Source organism: Mauremys mutica, chromosome 6, assembly GCF_020497125.1.
Source record: "Mauremys mutica isolate MM-2020 ecotype Southern chromosome 6, ASM2049712v1, whole genome shotgun sequence".
NCBI lineage: Eukaryota > Metazoa > Chordata > Testudines > Geoemydidae > Mauremys > Mauremys mutica.
In genome coordinates, this window is record NC_059077.1 from 28,418,233 (window position 1) to 28,438,715 (window position 20,483).

At 42.5% G+C, this 20,483-nt stretch overlaps 1 protein-coding gene across 5 annotated transcripts in view; it reads left to right on the plus strand.

Annotated features, from left to right (window-relative positions):
* Window positions 1–3,116: 3,116 nt before the first annotated feature.
* ZNF131 (zinc finger protein 131) overlaps window positions 3,117–20,483 on the plus strand; it is a 35,449-nt gene continuing 18,082 nt past the window's right edge. Inside the window, exons 1-7 of one of the 5 annotated variants that reach the window (XM_045020086.1) lie at window positions 3,160–3,238; window positions 7,316–7,392; window positions 10,233–10,371; window positions 11,716–11,817; window positions 12,401–12,545; window positions 18,384–18,747; window positions 18,850–19,072. In XM_045020086.1, the coding sequence (XP_044876021.1) occupies window positions 10,248–10,371; window positions 11,716–11,817; window positions 12,401–12,545; window positions 18,384–18,747; window positions 18,850–19,072 (958 nt within the window). In that variant the 5' untranslated portion in view covers window positions 3,160–3,238; window positions 7,316–7,392; window positions 10,233–10,247. Of the gene's footprint in view, window positions 3,239–7,315; window positions 7,480–9,775; window positions 9,810–10,232; window positions 10,372–11,715; window positions 11,818–12,400; window positions 12,546–18,383; window positions 19,073–20,483 lie in introns of those variants that run through there. The other 4 variants (XM_045020082.1, XM_045020083.1, XM_045020084.1 and 1 more) reach the window with 4 other exon arrangements.

The window sequence follows — 20,483 nt, forward strand, 5'->3', positions numbered from 1 at the left end:
CAGCATAAACAGGAGTAATTCCACTGAAGCCAATGACAATGGTGTTAAATGTATATGGTGACCTGGTGTTAGATTAGAATCTGGCTGTGGTGGAAGTGGGGATGCTCTATAATAATTCATGATTACTGTACTGTGACCAGGTTATTGTGGTGTTTACTGTATGAATTATGATGATTTAACTGACTGTTGGGAAAACAAGCAGGAAATGGGAAAATGGCTTGAGAGAGACACCCATCTGCCAAAACTTAAGGGACAATGCAAGAGCTATTCGCTTTGATGTTCTGCCTCTGATCCTCTGCAGAGCTCACCTATCTGGTTTTGGGCAGCAGAGTCCAATCCTGGGAAAGTAAGAAGACAAAGGACTTCTGAGTAGTGTATCAACAGACAAAGGAAGGTAAATGGGGAAAAAGCAAATACATTTATTTAGCTGCTGTATTTTATGTCCTTTATAATTACTCAGGAAAGCAACTACATGTGTTAAGTCATTTCCAAAAGACTGAATTGTTTTTGCTTGTTTGTACGTGTATATGTAAAATGTGGAAACTACATATACAAAATAAATGGGGTCCTTTTCAAGACTGAATCCTACTTTATGAGATGTTATTTGTAAAGTACCAGTGTCAATTTAGTTGCAGTCACAAATTGCATACAATAATTTGGTCATCAGGAAATGATCAGAGCCATAAAATCATTTCCTTATGGTTGAACTATTGCTGGTTTGACATTTTTCCCAGTACAGTGCCAGGAATTGCATCTCTCCCACTGAAGGTTATTAATTTGACATTAAATTACAATTTAGTTGGCACAAATAAAGCTATGGCAACCATTCTGTGTTTTTATGTTATGAACAAACAGGCTATTGAACAGCTGCTGGAAGCTTTGAATACCTAGGAATGCAGGTTTTGCCAAGGACTATTTAAAAATGTTCAGTTGAATTTCACTGAATTTTCATTTTGTTTGATGTTAGTAGGATTTGTTCACTAACTTAACACAGTTAAAGTACAAGCAATTATTCCATCTGTGAACAGGAAGCAAAGCCCCAAACTAAGGGAGCCCAGGCAGCTACGGCCCTTGGGAAAGGAGCAACAGCCAAATGGCCATTAAAGATGAGCTCATTAACATCAATTTTGCAAGTGAGCACATACGAACTTGTCATAACAGCCCAAAGTCTGTCGGAAAACTTATGAATGTGCTCCTTTTTTGTTAATAGCCTAGATGTGCAGCCTTAATACCTAGCTTCACGTTGCTGGGATTGTGACAGGGTGTGGGATGGATGGTTGATTGTTGTTTATAGTGCCTGTGATACTGCAATACTATGCAGTAGCTTCAGGGACCATTGTGGTACATTTATGAATTATTTATATATGACTGTGTTCTACTCCATGGGGGAGGATTACCGCAACTCCACAGGGATTATTAAACAACAGGAATTACCAAAGGGATTATTAAACAACTCCAGAGAAGCACCCCCTTTTGGTGTAGTTTATACAGAATCATAGAATATCAGAGTTGGAAGTGACCTCAGGAGGCCATCTAGTCCAACCCCCTGCTCAAAGCAGGACCAATCCCCAACTAAATAATTTTATATATATAAAATCTATAGCTATAGAGATATATGTACACACACACACTGGTACTGGTTCAGACTGGGTTTTCCAAAACTAGGAAACAAAAAAAAAAGGGGGTTTTGGTATAAAAGGATGACCTGGAACTGACTTGCGGTCTTCCTTTGATTCAGTAGACAGGACCTTTGGTCCTAAACCGACCTCAACTCTGAAGAGCTCGAAGGGGTGTTGGCCTCCTAGATTCCCCACGTGCAAGTTGGGTGATTTCTGGTATGTTCAGTAAGAGTGTAAGAACTTTTTATTGTATTTTTGTTTTCTCTGTAATGCTTTTGTCCTATGAATAAATATACTTTGCTTTGGAAGAGCTGTGTGGTAACTTGTAATGGCTGACCCACACTGGTCATTGTCCTCAGAGAAAGCACAGCCCAGAGTTGGTCTTTAGCAAATTGGCTTGCTGAGGCTATCACAGTGTATGGGAGAGGGCTGTGCAGCCCTTAAATCCGTCAGAAAGGACTGGAACACAGGGCCCTGCCCAGAGACAGGTAACTGCTGGAGGCTTGAGACCTGGCTGGGCACTCCTGGAGGGGGAAATGGGAATACTCCTGGGCATTGAAATGTTATTTCCTTTTGAGCCATCCAAGGCCTGGTCTATAGTAAGAAATTAGGTTGATGTAAGTACAGCACTAAGGGGTGTAAAAATCCACACATCTGAGCCACACAGTTAAACCAGCCTAACACTAGGCACAGACGGCACTAGGTTGACAGGAGAGTTCTCCAGTGGACCAAGCTACCACTTCTCATGGAGATGCAGTACCTACACTGACAGGAGAAACTCCCCCATCGCTGTAGGTAGCATCTGCACCGAAGCTGTGCAGCTGCACTGCTGCAGCATTTTAAGTGTAGACAAGCTGTCAACAAGGCTTATAGCTACTGGTAGATGCACCTCGTCTCTAATCTCCGTCTCCTGGAGGAATAATGTGCTGTTTAATGGGTGTGGGGCTACAGGGGAGGGTTAGGCACAGATGCCAATGTTGGCAGCAGGCTCATGGGCGGCCAGTGAACTTGGGGAGCCTGGCTCCCTACCCTTGCCTGAATGGGGGGCAAAACAAAATTAAAGTTAAAAAAAATCAGAGCAGGAAACTTCAAACGAGCTGGAAATACTATCTCCCGGGGAAGGCTTTCGGCGGTGTAATGCCTGCGACTCGGGCCCCGCTCAGCCAAACGGGCAGCGACGGGCCGGTGGCGCGGGACTAGAACGGGGGCTGCGCCCTGTGCCGAGACACGTGGCCCCTCGCCAGGGAACAGCAGCCTCTGGGCACCTCTACCCGCCGCCCCGCTGCCCTACAGCAGAGTCCCCCGGCACGAACAAGGGCGCGGGTCTGGCAAGGCGGCCGAACGAGCCCGCTGGGAGCCCCGCTTCTCCTCCCCCACCCCCAAATCCCGCCGCTCCCAGAATGCAACGCGCCACACCGTTCCTGGCGGGAGACAACAACTCCCAGCGTTCCCCGGGCCAGCTGGTCCCAAGCGTCCTGTTGCGCTAAAGGTCATCGCTCCGTCACTTCCGGTTCGCGGTGCAGGCCGGGAATGCGAGTCGCGATTGGCCGGCGCCAGCCCCGCTTTTCGGCGAGCAGGAAGCGGCAGAGCCGGCGAGACGGGGCGAGGGGCTCCTCGCGGTGAGTACCAGGCGGAACGCTCATCCCCCTTCGGGGCGCGCGCGCCTCCGGGGTGCGACCCGGCCGGAAGAGGGATTGGAAAGGGATCGATTTAATGCGCGCTTTGATGACGTAATAACCACTACAGGGCCCGAGGTGCCGCCAGGTGCCTGGTTCGGGCTGTTCCTTCTGCCCGCCTCGCGGTGGGGGCCCGGCTGCGCCCAGTCCCCCCTCGTAGTAGCCTGATAGCCCGTCGTTTCTCGCCGACTTATCCGCCACCCGCGGGCGCTCCACACGCCTAGGCCTTCCGCCTTCCCCAGCTTCTAGCTCTTAGCGAACGCCCATTGGCTCCGTGTCCTGCCGTGGTATCACCCACATCCCTGTGATTGGCTGGAGTGTATTTGATTGGCAGCAAGATTTCCCTATTGGAGGCGGGTTTTGAAGCCATGTGACCAGCCCTGGGCTGGGGCGCTGAGGTTCGAACCCTGTGAAGCTGTGTTCGTTGGGCACGTGGCAGCCCCGCCTGGCCCTGCTGGACGTGAGGCAGGGGCGCCACGTGCCCTCCCCACCGTGCTCCATCTTACTGGGGCGCAGAGGGGACGAGACACTTCCCACCCCACCGTGCTTCTGGGCGGGGGGTCACGACGTGGAGGGCGCGAGACGTGTCCTGTCCCACCGTGCTCCCTTCCTGCTGGGCGGTCACAGCGCAGAGAGGGGATGTGACCTGTTCCCGCTCCCCTTACCGTACTGCATCCCTGCTGCAGGGTCACAACGCGGTGGGGACCTAACGCATCCCACCTTGCCTTATGCTCCATCCCTGCTGTGGCGTTGCCACGCAGAATGGGACATAATGTGCTTCACCATGCTCTGTCCCCGCTGCAAGGGGACATAGTCAATTACCTCCTGTTTCACCCAGCTCCTTCCTGAGGGGAGATGATACAGGAGTATGACACCCATATCTCCCCTCTGTACCCTCCCCCCTTAGGGAATGAAGTGAAATATACAAAGCTCCGTTCTTCTGTGATTTAGAGAATTTTCCTTCAGAACAATGAGCTGGGAATAAGCCCAGTTTGGAAAGTTTTTTGGGGCTTTCAGACAGTTTTGAAGATAGGAAGCATTCTACCTCTTACCTCTACTTCTTACCCCCCATTATGGAGATCACTTAATGTTCTTTGTTTCTGGGGATACTTTACATATGTTCTGCATTTTTGCACTTTGGTATCGCTTGGGGATATTTTGCATATAGTTTGAACTTCCACAAAAGAGAAAACTGGTGTACCATGTAATGGATAAGAACCTTACAAAGCATGCAGTGAAGCATGGTTTCTTTGAGGTAAATTCACTGGTGATGTAGGTTGGTGAAACTCCATTAATTTCAGTGGAGTTGAGACTGCTTAGGGCAGGAATTAATTTGTTCCCATTACTGCATTTTTTTCAGTTTGTAAATCTCAGCTGACCTGCAACTATAAAGATAAGAAAAATACTAAATAAAATGCAAAAAAACCCACATCCAAATGACTTATAATAGTGATCTGATGCCATGTGAGGAAAAGAACATTGTCATTACTGTCCACTCAGGCCAAACATGATAAGGCAGGGGTAGGCAACCTATTGCATGGGTGCCGAAGGCGGCACGTGAGCTGATTTTCAGTGGCACTCACACTGCCCAGGTCTTCACCACCAGTCCAGGGAGCTCTGCATTTTAATTTAATTTTAAATGAAGCTTCTCAAACATTTTAAAAACCTTATTTACTTTACATACAACAATAGTTTAGTTATATATTATAGACTTATAGAAAGAGACCTTCTAAAAACGTTAAATTGCATTAGTGGCACGCGAAACCTTAAATTAGAGTGAATAAATGAAGATTCGGCACACCACTTCTGAAAGGTTGCTGACCCCCATGATAAGGCATTACTATTGTGTTCTGTGGAAGTGGTAAAATATGCACAGAAATAAGGGGGCAATGGTGTTAAAAAGGGGTTATATTACCTGTTATCTGAGTACAGCAAAGGAACCCCGTTTCTTCACTAATCAAGCTGTCAGCTGCCTCCTCCGATCGACCCATGATGCCAGCCTATATTGCCCACTTGCTAAATTTTCAAACAAGAATTTCTGTGCTTTCTCTCATGCTGCCCCTTACACTAGAAGGAGTTTCCCATATACATGTGCAAAGTTACTCCATTGTCCTTCAAAACCCTCCTTATATCTCTCCTTTTCCATGCCGCCTATGGGTGTGAAACCCATCTATCGTGCTGACCAATATTGTTTCCTTCTATTTCCCCATCTGTCTGCATCCATCTTTTGGCTCTTCTTTTAAACTTAGATTGAACTCTTTGGAGCAGGAATTGTCTGTTTTGTTTGTACTGCACCTAGCACAATGAGGTCCTGGTCCATGACTAGAGTTTCTAGTAATAATAATAATAATAAAAGTGTTATAAATTTACACCAGCACATACATATTTGACTATAAGTATTTGTTTAAGTTATTCTGAGGTGGATTTGAACTACCAATTACTACAAAAGATCTTCAGTCGTACTACTTTGTGGTGAGGTTTGATCAGATCATACAAGTTAAGCAGTAGTAAGTAGGTACTTGTTTGGGAGACTTTCTAGGAAAACCTGGGTGTGGAGACAGAGTAGCTGACACTGATTTTGGAGTCAGTACTCAACACCATGCAGCTTTGTTGAGGAGACACTGCACTGCTGGAGATGCTTCTGCAGATGATAGAGAAAAGTCATTAAAGATTCCATCATGTGTTTTGTAGCATGAAGCACTGATACGCACCATATATCAAATAGACTAATTTAAATCCTTATTAGCTGCATATGTAGTGCAATGTATAAGGCCCAAGGAGACTCCTGGTAGTTTGTGTGAGGACCTGCAAGCTTCAAAGTCTTGTAGCAGCAACCTTGCTAACTTGAACTAATTTCCATTTCTGAGATAACAGAGAGAGTAAGGTGTAATCCCTATGTAATACACTGCTGCATTTTAATAAACAGTGAGAGGGAATCTTAAGCACTTGAGTCATAGAACTAAAGATGCAACTGCAGCTGGCAGGAAGACCGCTGCACCCTAGAATAATCTCCACTTACTGCATAGACACCTCAAATTGTATAGAAATAGGATATTTTTAGCACCATTACTTAGTTTTTATAGATTCTCCATTGTCTCCTTTGAGTCTGGGAAATATTTGTGTCAAAAAACCACTGTCACAATTGGCACTAGTTGGCACCCTTACTGGCAGTGTCATCAGTTTGTAAGGATTGAATGGGCATGGAGAATGGACTAATCTCTTACTCTGAGAGGTAGTCTGCCTGATGTGAGGGGTAGCTTTCACTCCCACTATGTTTACTGGACATGCTCTTTGGATAGATCAATGGCTTTTGGCTTCCAGGGCTATTGGCCTGACACCTCCCACATAAACTAAAATCACACTTTTTTCTTTTTTATTATGTATGAGCTGAGTTTTGCAGATTATTTGTACTTCCTTTCACAGGAGTGGTGATAAAGAGCATAGTTTTAGCTTTAGTTAGCATTTTATCTGTATATTCCCACCCTTCCACCTTGGAAAAATGAATAATAATTTCACCCTGTCAGTTAATTCCATTTCTATTAGACTGTGGTCTAACAAGAAAAACTGCTGTTTGGAGAATAAATGCGGTATCCTTGGTGTCCTGTCAAAATTTCTGCTTTGATCATTCATGTTGTCTACCTAAATTCAATTTTCCCCCTATTGGTACACTGAATACTTCACTTGGTATTCCAAAGTTTTGTTGTTTTGCTGTGTGCTTGTTATACTGTTGCTGTGCTTCAACTCAGAGGTAGCATTTCACTGGTATCATTTGGGATCTTTCAGGATGAAGGTCACTATTATTAGTTTATCTATCTGCTGTGTTTTTGAGTTTACCTGTGAAAGCCACAACAGACACATTGTTAATGAGGATTAGGAATAATGCAAGTCTTTTCCAAAATAATTTCAAAGCATTGTATTACTTTATGATAAATTATCACTTGCTATCAAATGCATTTCAACCTATGGAAATAAATCCTTCATAAGGTGTGAGTGTGATCACCTGGCTTATGTAATTCACAGGAATTGGGGTACTCCTGACAACTCTGAGAACTAGTAATGGAAACATGGAGCTTACTTGTCAGACTGATTCTTAACCGGTGAGGCTTGTACTATTACTCCATGGATGAGGAAAATGCAGCAATGAGGAAAAGATACAAAAAGTTTGGAAAAAGCAATTTCTGGAGGTTAAACTGCTTTTGAATATATAGAAGTTATAAGAGCTGGGATTTGGGTTTGTTTCCTGTGGTTTTACATTAGCAGAATCCTTGTGGCATTTTACCTGTTATTCCAAGTTGCCTGTCTATTATGTATCTTAGTTTCTACTTCTTATAATAGACATAGTGATAGCAAACAGAAATAGATTTATTTAAGCAAACATTTTTATTTTTTTCTGTTTTGAGTTGGACATATTCTAAATAGGGCATTTTCCTTAAACAAACGAACAAAAAAACCAAAGAGGGATCTGTTCTATGGAGAAATAGGATAGCAACAGCTTTCCACCAACTTGGCATCTGTGAAGCCTAATCCTATGCCTTGAGACAAAATGTCTCCTTATCATAATAATAGAGTTTTGTCCCCAGGCTTCCACTCCACCTTTTTATTTCCATCCCACGCCACTTCAAGACACAAGCATGTTAAATACTTCCTCACCTCCAGCAGCCATGTATGAGGTCTTGCCTACACTTGAAATGCTACAGCACTTCAGTGTAGATGCTACCTATGCCAATGGGAGGGGTTCTCCTGTTGCAATAGGTCTCAAACTGGGGGTCATGACCCCTCAGGGGGTCACGCGGTTATTACGTAGGGGATCGCAAGCTGTCAGCCCTCAGCCCCTCATTTATAATAGTGCTAAAAAATTTTTTTAAGTATTTTTGATTTATAAGGAGGGGTCACACTCAGAGGCTTGCTGTGTGAAAGGGCTCACCAGTACAAAAGTTTGAGAACCACTGCAACAGGTAATCTGCCTCACGGAGAAGCATTAGCTAGGTCAATAGAAAAAAAATTCCATTGATCTAGTGCTGTGTACAAGGGGGGTTAGGTTGCCTTAACTGTGTAATTTGGGTATAAATTTTTCACACCCCTAAGTGATGTAGCTGAGCTGACCTACCTTCTTAGTGTAGATCAGGCCTGAGAGTTAGCAAGCTTGGTAATGTCAGATGGATAGTAGTGGGTAGGCTCAAGGAATCGGCTCATGTTCAAAGGAGGAGGCCCTCTGATTCTGGTTGAGGAAAACCACGCATTTAGATTAATTATGAAGACTTTCTTCTAATCTTTCATGGAACTCTGTGGCTCTCCACTTTGTGCACCCACACCATATGCTTCTGTCACAGCAGCCACCATGATACTGGAGCTGGCAATGCATCTCCAGTTTAATGTAAGATACTCTACATTATCTCTACTGTGTTGTTCTCCCACATGCTATTCCCCCAGGTACTTAGCACCTAAGTACAGATTAATCACAAACTATAGATATGAAGTATCATGAAGGAAACATCTTTGATGTAACTATTGCCTGGCATCCTATCCCCAAGCAGGAGAAAAGGTACAAAGACTCCATAAAGACACATTCAAACTTGGTATCTTTGTCTTCTGTCTGGAACCAATTGTTCTTTGAGCTGAATTAAGTTCACTCAAAAGACATTAAGTTCCTGCATTGGTTCAGATTTGCTTCTGAAGAAAGTTTGGGGCTGCAGCAGAGGGCTTTCCTTTCGACGCCCTTCAGTAGTGGGCGTCTCCTTGAGAACTCATTTTATACAGTTCCACAACTCGGAAAAGCCCTAGGGTAGGTGCAGAGGCTTATTCCAGATTTCTTTGCTGCTGTACCCCACAGAATATTTCTGCTTAAATAGAGCCTTAAGGGACTTATGAAGGAGATCCTCCTCTCAGATTCACCTGGTTGAATTGAGCAGAATGATTTTATACTTCTAACATATGAAGAGCTCCCATGGACCTCTGTGTGAGAGCCACACCTGTAGGGGGAATAGAACATCACAGATGGGTACTGCCATGCAGACCTGAAAGAAGAATTTTGCCTAAAGTTATTTGATTGAAATGTTTGCAGTTGTAATTATCTGGACTGTCTCTCCAAAGATAGTAACACATACCCAGCAGATTAACATCCATTGTCCATGTTTTAGGGTAGATTTTCATGATCTTTTCTGGTTGGTGACCCCTTAAAGTCAAAACCTTTCACAGCCCTCTTCCACTTACTGTAAAAGTATCAGATAAGCCTGTATGACTTATTTGTGTGTCTATTTTGAGAGGTTGACAGAGAATAGTAGATCCTGAACGGTAGGGTTGTGCGGGAAGTGCGGGAGTGAGATTTTCTTTGCTTTAGATAGTAACCAAATTTTCAATCCTTTGCAACTCCCCTGAACTCATAGGTGAAGAAACATTTCCTTAATGGATACCTACTTCCTTCATTCCTCTACCTTCTTTAAACATCTTCTCTTCACTGAATAGAAAATTAACTTAATCTGTGAGAGTATTGAAGAGCCATTCTGCCATCAAATGGGTGAGCAGAGTTCCTCAAAGTAACCGTATCAAGATGCTGGTATTATCTTGCCAAATTTTTGCTGAAATTGTGATAATCAGTTATGTCTCCCCTCCCTTCTGATTGCTTTCAGGGAGGCAGATTTCTTTCCAATTTATAGAATGAAGAAGTAGACTTGCACAAGTTTTAGTCTCTGTCTATAATAAAGCCCTGTTTCTTTTTTGTTTACCGTAGTACCTCATGTCAGCTAGCTAAATTGCAGTACACCTATTGTTGATCTGATTTGGTAGTTATTAACAATCGTATTACTCTATTTCATGGCTCTTTTTTAAGCACTGAATTTAATTAAAGCATTATGCTAATTAGTTCATGTTTGTATGACACATTGAAGATGTAAAACATTGAGTACTGCAGTATTCTTACTTCATTAATAATCTTTTGTAGACCAGTCCATCCACTATGGAAGCCGAAGAAACGATGGAATGCATTCAAGAATTCCCAGAACATTATAAAGTTATTTTGGACAGACTGAATGAACAGCGTGAGCAGGATCAGTTTACAGACATTACTCTGATTGTAGATGGTACGTACTGTCATACCGAATCTGCTGATATCCAGATGCTTTGGAATTCTTCATTTTGATTGCCATAGATCAGACAATTGAAAATAAAGCATCAATGTATTTTATTCTCAGCCTGCGCAGAACACAAACTAATGTCTTCCAGTTTTATATAGCAGTACTACAAATTGCAAGTAGACTTTCATCCTGAATGATGTAGAAGGTGGAACCTTTCCCTAATTTTCAGATGTTATGCTGAAATAATCAGCAGCATTGAATAATAGTGGTGTTTGTTTACTAGTGTTCATAGCAAAACAGAAATTCAAAATTGAATTTCTTAATGCTTTGACTAAACCAGCCTAGGCAGGAACACTTACGCCCACCATCAGCCGATGTAGATAGAATGGGGGGAATAGCAAAACTCTTGTAACCTCATTTCCCTTCTTTAAAAGGACAGTCTGGTTGAACTCAGTTCTTTTCCTGTCCCTGCCAGGTGGAGATAATTCTCTGTTACCAAAGAACTAAGATTTTTGGGGTTTTTTTCTACCATCTGTTTTTGGTGAATTCCCTGCCTATAACCCAGTCCTTTTCTATCAGGATTAGTGCTTTACAGTGGAGTATTCAGTTTAGGGTGTTTTCCTTGTTTTTATTTATTTTTATTTTTCCCTCACCTGAGCACTCTGAAGAGAGGAGACCGCCTAGCTTTGGTGTGTTTGGCCTCTCAAGCAAAAATGGTCCCATATGTAAACAGTCCTTTGATTTTGATGTATCCTAATAGTCATCATTCAGTCATCAATACCTACATATTCTGGTAATTGGAACCTTCTCTTTGTTACATGGAAGAAGTTGGAGCTCCGACTTTGGGTGAACAGACTCTTCTATCCTTAGGACTAATGGAAATAAAGTGTGACTGATGTCTTATGAACCACTCTTATTAATCTGAGTTAATAGAGCTTCTTTTCCAAACAAGGGGTTGAATATATATTGATAGAAACTATTTTGGAATAATTGTCCTGTTTGTCAATTGTGTTTTATTAATTATTTCCAAATAGGTGTGTTAGATTCTGTTGTGGAGGGGGTTGTGTTTATGTTTGTTGGGACTTTCATACCCTGGAACTGGAGGACTCTTGCATAACTCAGCCTGAGGAGAAGCTATTAAACATGCTGAAAGCTATATGGGTCAGTGAAGGCCCAGGAAAATGTCTGCAGTAACATGCCATGCAACAAACAGCATGCTCAGATTGCACTCTGCTACAGTGTCTTCACATACTGAATTCTGCAGCTTCCTTTATTCTGAACCCATTAGCGTCTAGCATGAATGCATGTATGTTGACTCAAAACATTTGATTTTTATCCATTTCCTTTTAGGTCACCATTTCAAAGCTCATAAGGCTGTCCTTGCTGCCTGCAGCCAGTTCTTCTACAAATTCTTCCAAGATTTCACTCAGGAGCCTTTGGTAGAGATAGAAGGTAACCTGTTGATATGACTTGTATGACCAAAATACTTATAGTTCTGTAATGTTAGTGATACAGACTAATGTGCAGGCTTTAGTGGTACTAACCACCTTGTGAAGACCTAGCTCCATGGTGGTTGTGAGGTAGCTAATGCCACCAGAAGGCAGCTTCTTTCAAAGATAACATCTGAAGGAACAATTTTGAGGAGAGGCTTTTTTCAGTGTCAGTAGACACACGATGGAGACTGCTGTCTCTCTAAACTTCAGTACTAGCCACTTTAGCAGAAGGGGACTAGCAACCTTTCCAGTGATGAAGATAATGATATGTTTTACATTATGGGAACCCATAGTTCTACTATTAAACATGGCACAAACCTGAAGAAGCTGCATCAGACTCCATTGCATGCAGCTGTAGACTTTCTGAAGCCTATGAGAACATCTCATGAAGGTGATCTGCAAAAGCCAATAAGCAGGACATTGTGAACAAAAATCTAGATGGTGAAAGATTTGTTAGCAAAATTTACTTCTTATACATGTGAAATGTAACAACTAAAATCTGAAGAATTGCAAAAAAACAATATATATTTACTTCTAAACAGGTGTAAGTAACATGGCATTTCGACACTTAATTGAGTTCACCTACACAGCAAAATTAATGGTCCAAGGAGAAGAAGAAGCAAATGATGTTTGGAAAGCAGCTGAGTATCTACAGATGTTAGAAGCTATTAAAGCACTTGAAATCAGGTAAGCGTGTAGTTTTTCCATTCATATTCTAGAAACATGGAATACAATATCTGAGGAAGATTCTTGTCAGGGTTGTTTGCCAATATTGTGCGGCATTGTTTCTTCTTCTCCTGGAACCTGAGTAGTAGCTATAGAGTCCTCATCCACCTCTTCTTCCCAAAGTCTGTAGCCTCCTCCTATGAGGGTGGGATGGAAACCATAAAGGGTAAAACTGAGCCTCAAACTCTGTGAGCTGGAACTTAGTGTCGGGGACATGGCTCGCAAAGCCTGAGAAGGTGTGAGGAAAACAAAGTACAGCCCTTGGGTGCCCTTCCCTTCTCACTGCTCTTCGGAGGACCTTCTCTGCCTTCCGATTCTTGGAGTTCTGCTGTAATCTTCCCTTTGGCTATATGCACTGTTTCTCTCTCTATGAGGAGGAAGCCCATGACAGCCACCCCTACTTCCCATTCTGGAATTCACACAGGAGTTTCTGCAAGCTTGAGGAACATAAGGGGAAGCTGCTGTTTCCTTCTTATCCCACCACAAGGGTCTTTTCCACACCAGATAACAGTTCATTAACATTCAGCATAGTGGAGAGCAGACATAGGCCTATAGTTCCTGCAGTAGTAGTATTTACACTTACTATATTACTTTGCTTTATTAAAAAAAAAAAATTAAATAAAGCTTGGTCACACTGCAGACTAGAAGCAGGGTTTTCAACATCAATATTTATTTTAAAATATTTGCCCTATGCTTAAACTTTGCTGCCAGTAAATATAGAGAAGTATGGTCTTGTGGTAATAGCTGGGATTGGAATCAAGACTGCACAACTTCACTCTTGGATTGAAAAGACACTATCAGGATAAAAATCATATAAAAAAAGGGCAAAAAAGTTACTTATATTGCAAATAGCTAATATTACTACAGTAGAACCTCAGAGGGTACGTATACACTATGGGACTATTCCGAATTTGCATAAACCGGTTTTGTAAAACAGATTGTATAAAATCGAGTGCGCGCGGCCACACTAAACACATTAAATCGGTGGTGTGCGTCCACGGTCCGAGGCTAGCATCGACTTCTGGAGCGTTGCACTGTGGGTAGCTATTCCGTAGCTATCCCATAGTTCCCGCAGCCTCCCCCGCCCCTTGGAATTTCCGGGTTGAGATCCCAGTGCCTGATGGGGCAAAAATCATTGTCGCGGGTGGTTCTGGGTAAATGTCGTCAGTCACTCCTTCCTCTGGGAAAGCAACGGCAGACAAGCATTTCGCGCCTTTTTTCCCTGGATTGCCCTGGCAGATGCCATAGCATGGCAATCATGGAGCCTGTTTTGCCTTTTGTGACTGTCACCGTATGTGTACTAGATGCCGCTGACAGGCGATTCAGCAGCGCTACACAGCAGCATGCTTTTGCTTTTGCATGACAGCAGAGATGGTTACCAGCCATACTGTACCATCTACCAATCCATAAATTGGTAAAAAGATGATCATGGTTACCAGGCCTTTTGCACTGCACCATTTGCTGCTGTCATAAGTGCCCCTGGCTGCTCTTAGCCAGGGGCGCAAAATCCAAAATTGGGAATGACTCCCTGAGTCAATCCCTCCTTTTTGGTATCTAAAAATAGAATCAGTCCTGCCTAGAATATGGGCAAGTGTACTAGAGAACCACTGTATACCATAACCAGAGAGCACAGCTGCTCTGTGTCAGATCCTGCAGAAATTATGAGCTGTATGCTATTCACAGGGGGTGCTCCTGCAACAACCCCACCTGTTCATTCTGTTCTTCCCCCAGCCTTCCTGGGCTACCATAGCATTGTCCCCCCACTTGTGTGATGACACAGTGACTTGTTAGTGAGAAATGAGTGGAAGGCAGCCTCCAGCTGCTATGATAGTCCAGACAGGACATTAAGCAGTGTGTAGGAGAGGAGCCCAGCATCCCACTCCTAGTCCAGGGGCAACTGAATCTTTTCTTTACATATGAAGGGTGGGGGCTGATGGAGCTCAGCCCCCTGTTGCTATGATGAGGATGGTAACCAGCCATATTGCACCATCTACCAGGAAAAATTAGGGGCAGGCACCCTTGATCGACCTAACGGATGCTAGTCTGCATGGTTACCAGTCCTTTTGCACTGCCCCATGTGCCAATAGGCTGATGATGACAATGGATATCAGTCTTATTGTACCATCAGCCACCCATGGCATGGGGGGAGCAAGGATGTTGGTGTTGAGTGCTGCAGCATCGTGTCTATCTGCAGCATTCAGTAAAGATAGGGTGACATGTAAAAGAGTCAAGAGAGGATTGTTTTCCCTTTCACTTCTGGGGGGGGGGGGGGGGCCCCCCGCGTAGATTGCCGAGCTATGCCCTGACCCACCGCGGACACTGTGTTTGACCCTAGAAGCATTTGGAGCTCAGCCAAGAATGCAAATACTTTTCAGAGACTGCAGGAACTGTGGGATAGCTTGAGTCCTCCAGTCCATGAGCGTCCATTTGATTCTTTGGCTTTCCGTTACGCTTGTCACGCAGCAGTGCGCTGAGCCCCTGCTATGGCGTCTGTCTGGAGATTTTTTTAAAAATGATTTTGAATTTCGTCTTCTGTAACGGAGCGCTGATAGAACAGATTTGCCTGCCCTTACTGCGATCACATCCGCATGGTCCATGCTGGAGCTCTTTCTTTATTTTGATTTTTAACTGCATCACCACACGTGCTGATCGGAGCTCCACGCTGGGCAAACAGGAAATATTCAAAAGTTCGCGGGGCTTTTCCTGTCTACCTGGCCACTGCATCCGAGTTCAGATTGCTGTCCAGAGCGGTCAGTGGTGCACTGTGGGATACCACCCAGAGGCCAATACCGTCGATCTGCGGCCACACTAACCCTAATCCGATACGGTAATACCGATATTAGCGCTACTCCTCTCGTTAGGGAGGAGTACAGAAACCGGTTTAAAGTGCCCTTTATACCGATATAAAGGGCCTCTCAGTGTGGACGGGTGTGGCGTTAAATCGGTTTTACGCTCCTAAAACCAGTTTAAACGCCTAGTGTAGACCAGGCCAGAGTTACGAACACCAGAGTTACGAACTGACCAGTCAACCACACACCTCATTTGCAACCGGAAATACGCAATCAGACAGCAGCAGAGACCAAAAAAAAAAAAATCAAATACAGAAATAAAGGGAAAGTAGCATTTTTGTTTTTTATAGTAAAGTTTCAAAGCGGCATTAAGTCAATGTTCAGTTGTAAACTTTTGAAAGAACCACCAGAACGTTTTGTTCAGTTACAAATGTTTCAGAGTTATGAACAACTTCCATTCCCGAGATGTTTGTCACTCTGAGGTTCTACTGTATTTACAGTTCCTTTACTTCTTACAATTCTCTCAGCTTGGAAAATAGAGCATAGTAGAGTTTTATTTAGGGTCAGTTTCAGGATCTAAGGCAATAATGGATATGTTACAATAAAGTTGCAATAAAGAATAAAGTTGCAAGGAAATAACTATTTGCTTTAAAAAAACAAAAAAACTTGTTTAGTAGTTTTAGGAATATTTTAATCTTGGATTTAGTTTCTTCAAAAATAAGCTTTTTACAACATTTTGGTGCTAAATTTAACTGGACAGTGTCCATTTAATTTCACTGTTTACCCATCTCTAAACAAAGTGTTAAGGCAAAAATAATATTTTATAATGTTACTAAAGCGGGGCAGAACTTTTCAGATGAAACTTTTTTCACTGAAAAATATAGCTAATGGGTCGATTAAAGCATTTTGAAAATGCATATAAATTTTGGCAAATTGTTCCAGGAAAAAGTAAAAAAAAAAAAAAAAATTGGGAATGTTGAAACAAACCATTTCAACATCAGAAAGGAACATTTTGATTTTTCAGGCTACATTCACAAGGGGATTTGGGCCCATTGATGGAGGTGACATTGTCCTCCTTATGCCATATATTCATTGGAGCAGGGATGGAACGTGGATATTCCCCCTCCTCCCAGGTGAGTGCCCTAACCACAGGCCACCACCATCACCTCCTCCTCTGTTTTTTGAATTCCTTTGCTTTTTATTAAAGGGCCCAAACAAAATGTTTCTGACTTCCAATTCACTGAAAATTCGGGAAACCTGAACTGATTTTTTTTTTTTCCTGAATTTTCAGAATTGCCAAGAATCCATTATTTGCACAGCTCTAATGTTACTATGAGCTAAACTCCTTTGGCTTAAATGGGAGGGGAGTGTGGCGAGGAGATGCGTAGTGAGTTCCTTACCTCACAGATCTGCTAGAACCTGCATTTATTGAGCTTCAGGTGATACTAAAAAGCTCCTCTTTTCTCAGGCATTTCTAAGATATTGTTTTCAATTTTATATGGTTAGATGTTATATCAAATAAAACAAAGTACATTTAGATTCTCAAATGAAATGTGTGATATAAATGCATCACATTATGGTTTAAGGCCTCATTAACATTTTATATAAAGGGGAAAGGGATAGGCTGGCCTTCGCTATTTGCTACTCTGTAAGAGAGCTGGATGCTCTTCCTTATCCTGGCTTCTTACTTGCAGGCTGGGCTGCCAGGAATTAGGGTTGTGGTAAGGTAGTACCACTTTAACGCTCCACCATGCCAGCACTTCCCCCTATGTTATCATTCTGTGGACTTGGAACCAGGACTTAACCCCTCTCCTCCCGCCGCAACCAAAATAGTTGAATTGGTATACAACTGAGTGTGGACCAGTCCTAGACACCACATAAATCCTACCCAGTTCCTATTTTGAGAACTAAAGTCCTCGAGTTGGCCCTTCGCATAGGGGTGAATTTCACATTTCATGCTGGCAGGCTTCGGTGTGCCAGTACAGTATGATGGATTTTGCACTGCAGGCCTTGCAAACCAAATCCCACCACCACCATCTCCTGCTGGGTCCTTTTGGCTTCTCCACTTGTGTTCATCTACAGCAGCCTGATGTTCCTGGGATCCAACACCTTTGCTCATGGCCCTGGACTGGGTGGGGGGGTGTAGTTTTCACAAACATCTTACCAGTTGCAGTGTTTTCTTCTCCTTTGGGACAGAATGCATAAAATATGTGCACAACAGTAGTTCTCTTTAAAAGATGACTTATTAAAATAGAGAAAAAAGTGGAATTACACTGTTTACTCAATATCTCTAGATTTACACTTCACATAACCTAAACTAGATACGGCATTCTGAGCTCAGTTACAGAGGTGATGGACAATCTTTTATGTTTAAAGACAGCTCTCTTTTTTTACCACCCTGTCAGAGATTCAACCCTACGCTGTTTCCTAAGAGAGACAGAGTGAGTTCCCTCTCCTCACCTCTTTTTCACGTATGTGGTCCTGGGATTGCTTCATTACCAGATCATGTGAGGTAGTCACCTTTTTCTCATTTCCCCCATTGGAGTTTCTCTCCACTGAAGCCTCATGTGTAGCATTTTCCAGGGCCTGAGAGTTTTTGTCTAACCAGTGAGGCTGATTGGTTTCTGATGGGCCTGTCCATTCATTGTTCTTGTAAATGGGTATTAGATCAGTCCAGAGTGGGTGGAGTATTTAAAATCTAAAACAAAACCTTGGTCATCTCACTTAGTTATAAAATAGGGACAATCACATAATAGGGCCTCCATCACAGGCCACACTCCATTAGCCCTGATGGTTCAGCAGTAAAGATTATGGATTAAGGATTGGTGCATTCCTGAATCTACAGTGTAACCATCTGCATGGTGTTTCACAACATGCATTCTCTTCATACACTTTATTACTGATTTATCACGTATTTTGAATAATCTCATGTGTAATTTCAGTATATTGCAGGAATTATTATGTAGGTGGTTTTGGATCCTTACTGTGTTTTATATTACACACTTTACAGGAACAAAGAAAATTCAGCACCACTAGAATCAAATTCAACACAAGGTAAAAATAAAACCAAAAAGAGGAAGATAGCCGAAACTTCCAATGTCATCACAGAAACTTTGCCATCTGCAGAATCAGAGCCTGTTGAAATTGAGGTGGAGATTGCTGAAGGGACAATTGAAGTGGAAGATGATAGCATTGAAACCCTGGAAGAAGTAGCTTCTGCAGAACAGTCTATAAAATATATACAGACTACTGGTACATCAGACGAGTCTGCTTTGGCTCTTTTGGCCGATATCACCAGCAAGTACCGTCAGGGGGAAAGAAAATGCCAGATCCAAGAAGAAGGTGACAATGCAACTGATCCTACATGCAAACAGGTAGAAGGTATTGAAATTGTGGAACTTCAGCTGTCACACATGAACAATTTATTCCACTGTGAGAAATGTAACCGTTCGTTTAAATTGTTTTACCATTTTAAGGAACACATGAAAACACACTCCACTGAGAGTTACAAATGTGACATATGCAATAAAAGGTACCTACGAGAGAGTGCATTGAAACAGCACCTCACCTGTTACCACCTTGATGAAGGTGGAGCCAGCAAGAAGCAAAGACCTGGCAAAAAAATACACGTATGCCAGTACTGTGATAAACAGTTTGACCACTTTGGACATTTTAAAGAGCACCTTCGGAAACACACAGGTAACATTTCTGTATTTCTAGTATACATCTATTCCTTTGGGTTTGTGTTTGCCTGTTTTGTGGGACTGGGGGAAATAAGAGGGGAGTGTGTGCAAGATTTTTTTACAAATATTTTTCTAATGCTGTGTAGAATCATGAGACTGAAGAATGCTAGAATTGCTGGGCTTCCAGGCATGACAAAATGGGAACAATCTATTTACATAGCAGTGAATGTAGATCTTAATGAATGCAACTTACTTAAAATATTGACTCACAAATTTCACTTAGCCACCTACTGAAAAATAAGCCTCCTAAAGAAATAAATGTGTTCTTAAATTTAGTATATTGTATTTGTTTAAAAAAAACCAACATGCAAAGAGTGACACTCCTCTGAAAAACAAGTATCCAATTCAGGAATAAACTTGTGGAAACAAATTGACTTCCAGTTCATCAAAAAAAAAGTGCTATTCAGTAGAAAATTCGTCTGAAAAAAATAAGTCCACTGAGCAAACCTACCACATTGTATCATAAACCAGCAAAAAATTCTTAAACAAATGCCTACTAATATAGTAGTTTGGGTAAGCAAGTTATGCAAATATAGACAACATACAGTAGAAAATTAACTCTTTTGACACTTTGTGATTACTTAACCCAGTGGAGTTACACTGATTAAAAAAAGCCCTATGTGACTGAGATCAGAATGTTGCTTTTAGACTACAGTGGGTCATTACAGGAGGTAACTTTTTTGCTTTTTACTGCTTCGTTTTCCCCCACCTTATACAGAGATTAAGTGCCTCTTCCATGCTCCCTGTGATCCTGCTGTTTAAAAGAGTTACATTTGTATTACTTTACCATATTTGCAGTATTGAGTACCATATAGATACTTTATTAGCCCTGAGAACATAAGAACATAAGAATGGCCGTACCGGGTCAGACCAAAGGTCCATCTAGCCCAGTATCTGTCTACCGACAGTGGCCAATGCCAGGTGCCCCAGAGGGAGTGAACCTAACAGGCAATGATCAAGTGATCTCTCTCCTGCCATCCATCTCCATCCTCTGACAAACAGAGGCTAGGGACACCATTCTTACCCATCCTAGCTAATAGCCATTTATGGACTTAGCCACCATGAATTTATCCAGTCCCCTTTTAAACATTGTTATAGTCCTAGCCTTCACAACCTCCTCAGGTAAGGAGTTCCACAAGTTGACTGTGTGCTGCGTGAAGAAGAACTTCCTTTTATTTGTTTTAAACCTGCTGCCTATTAATTTCATTTGGTGACCCCTAGTTCTTGTATTATGGGAATAAGTAAATAACTTTTCCTTATCCACTTTCTCGACATCACTCATGATTTTATATACCTCTATCATATCCCCCCTTAGTCTTCTCTTTTCCAAGCTGAAGAGTCCTAGTCTCTTTAATCTTTCCTCGTAT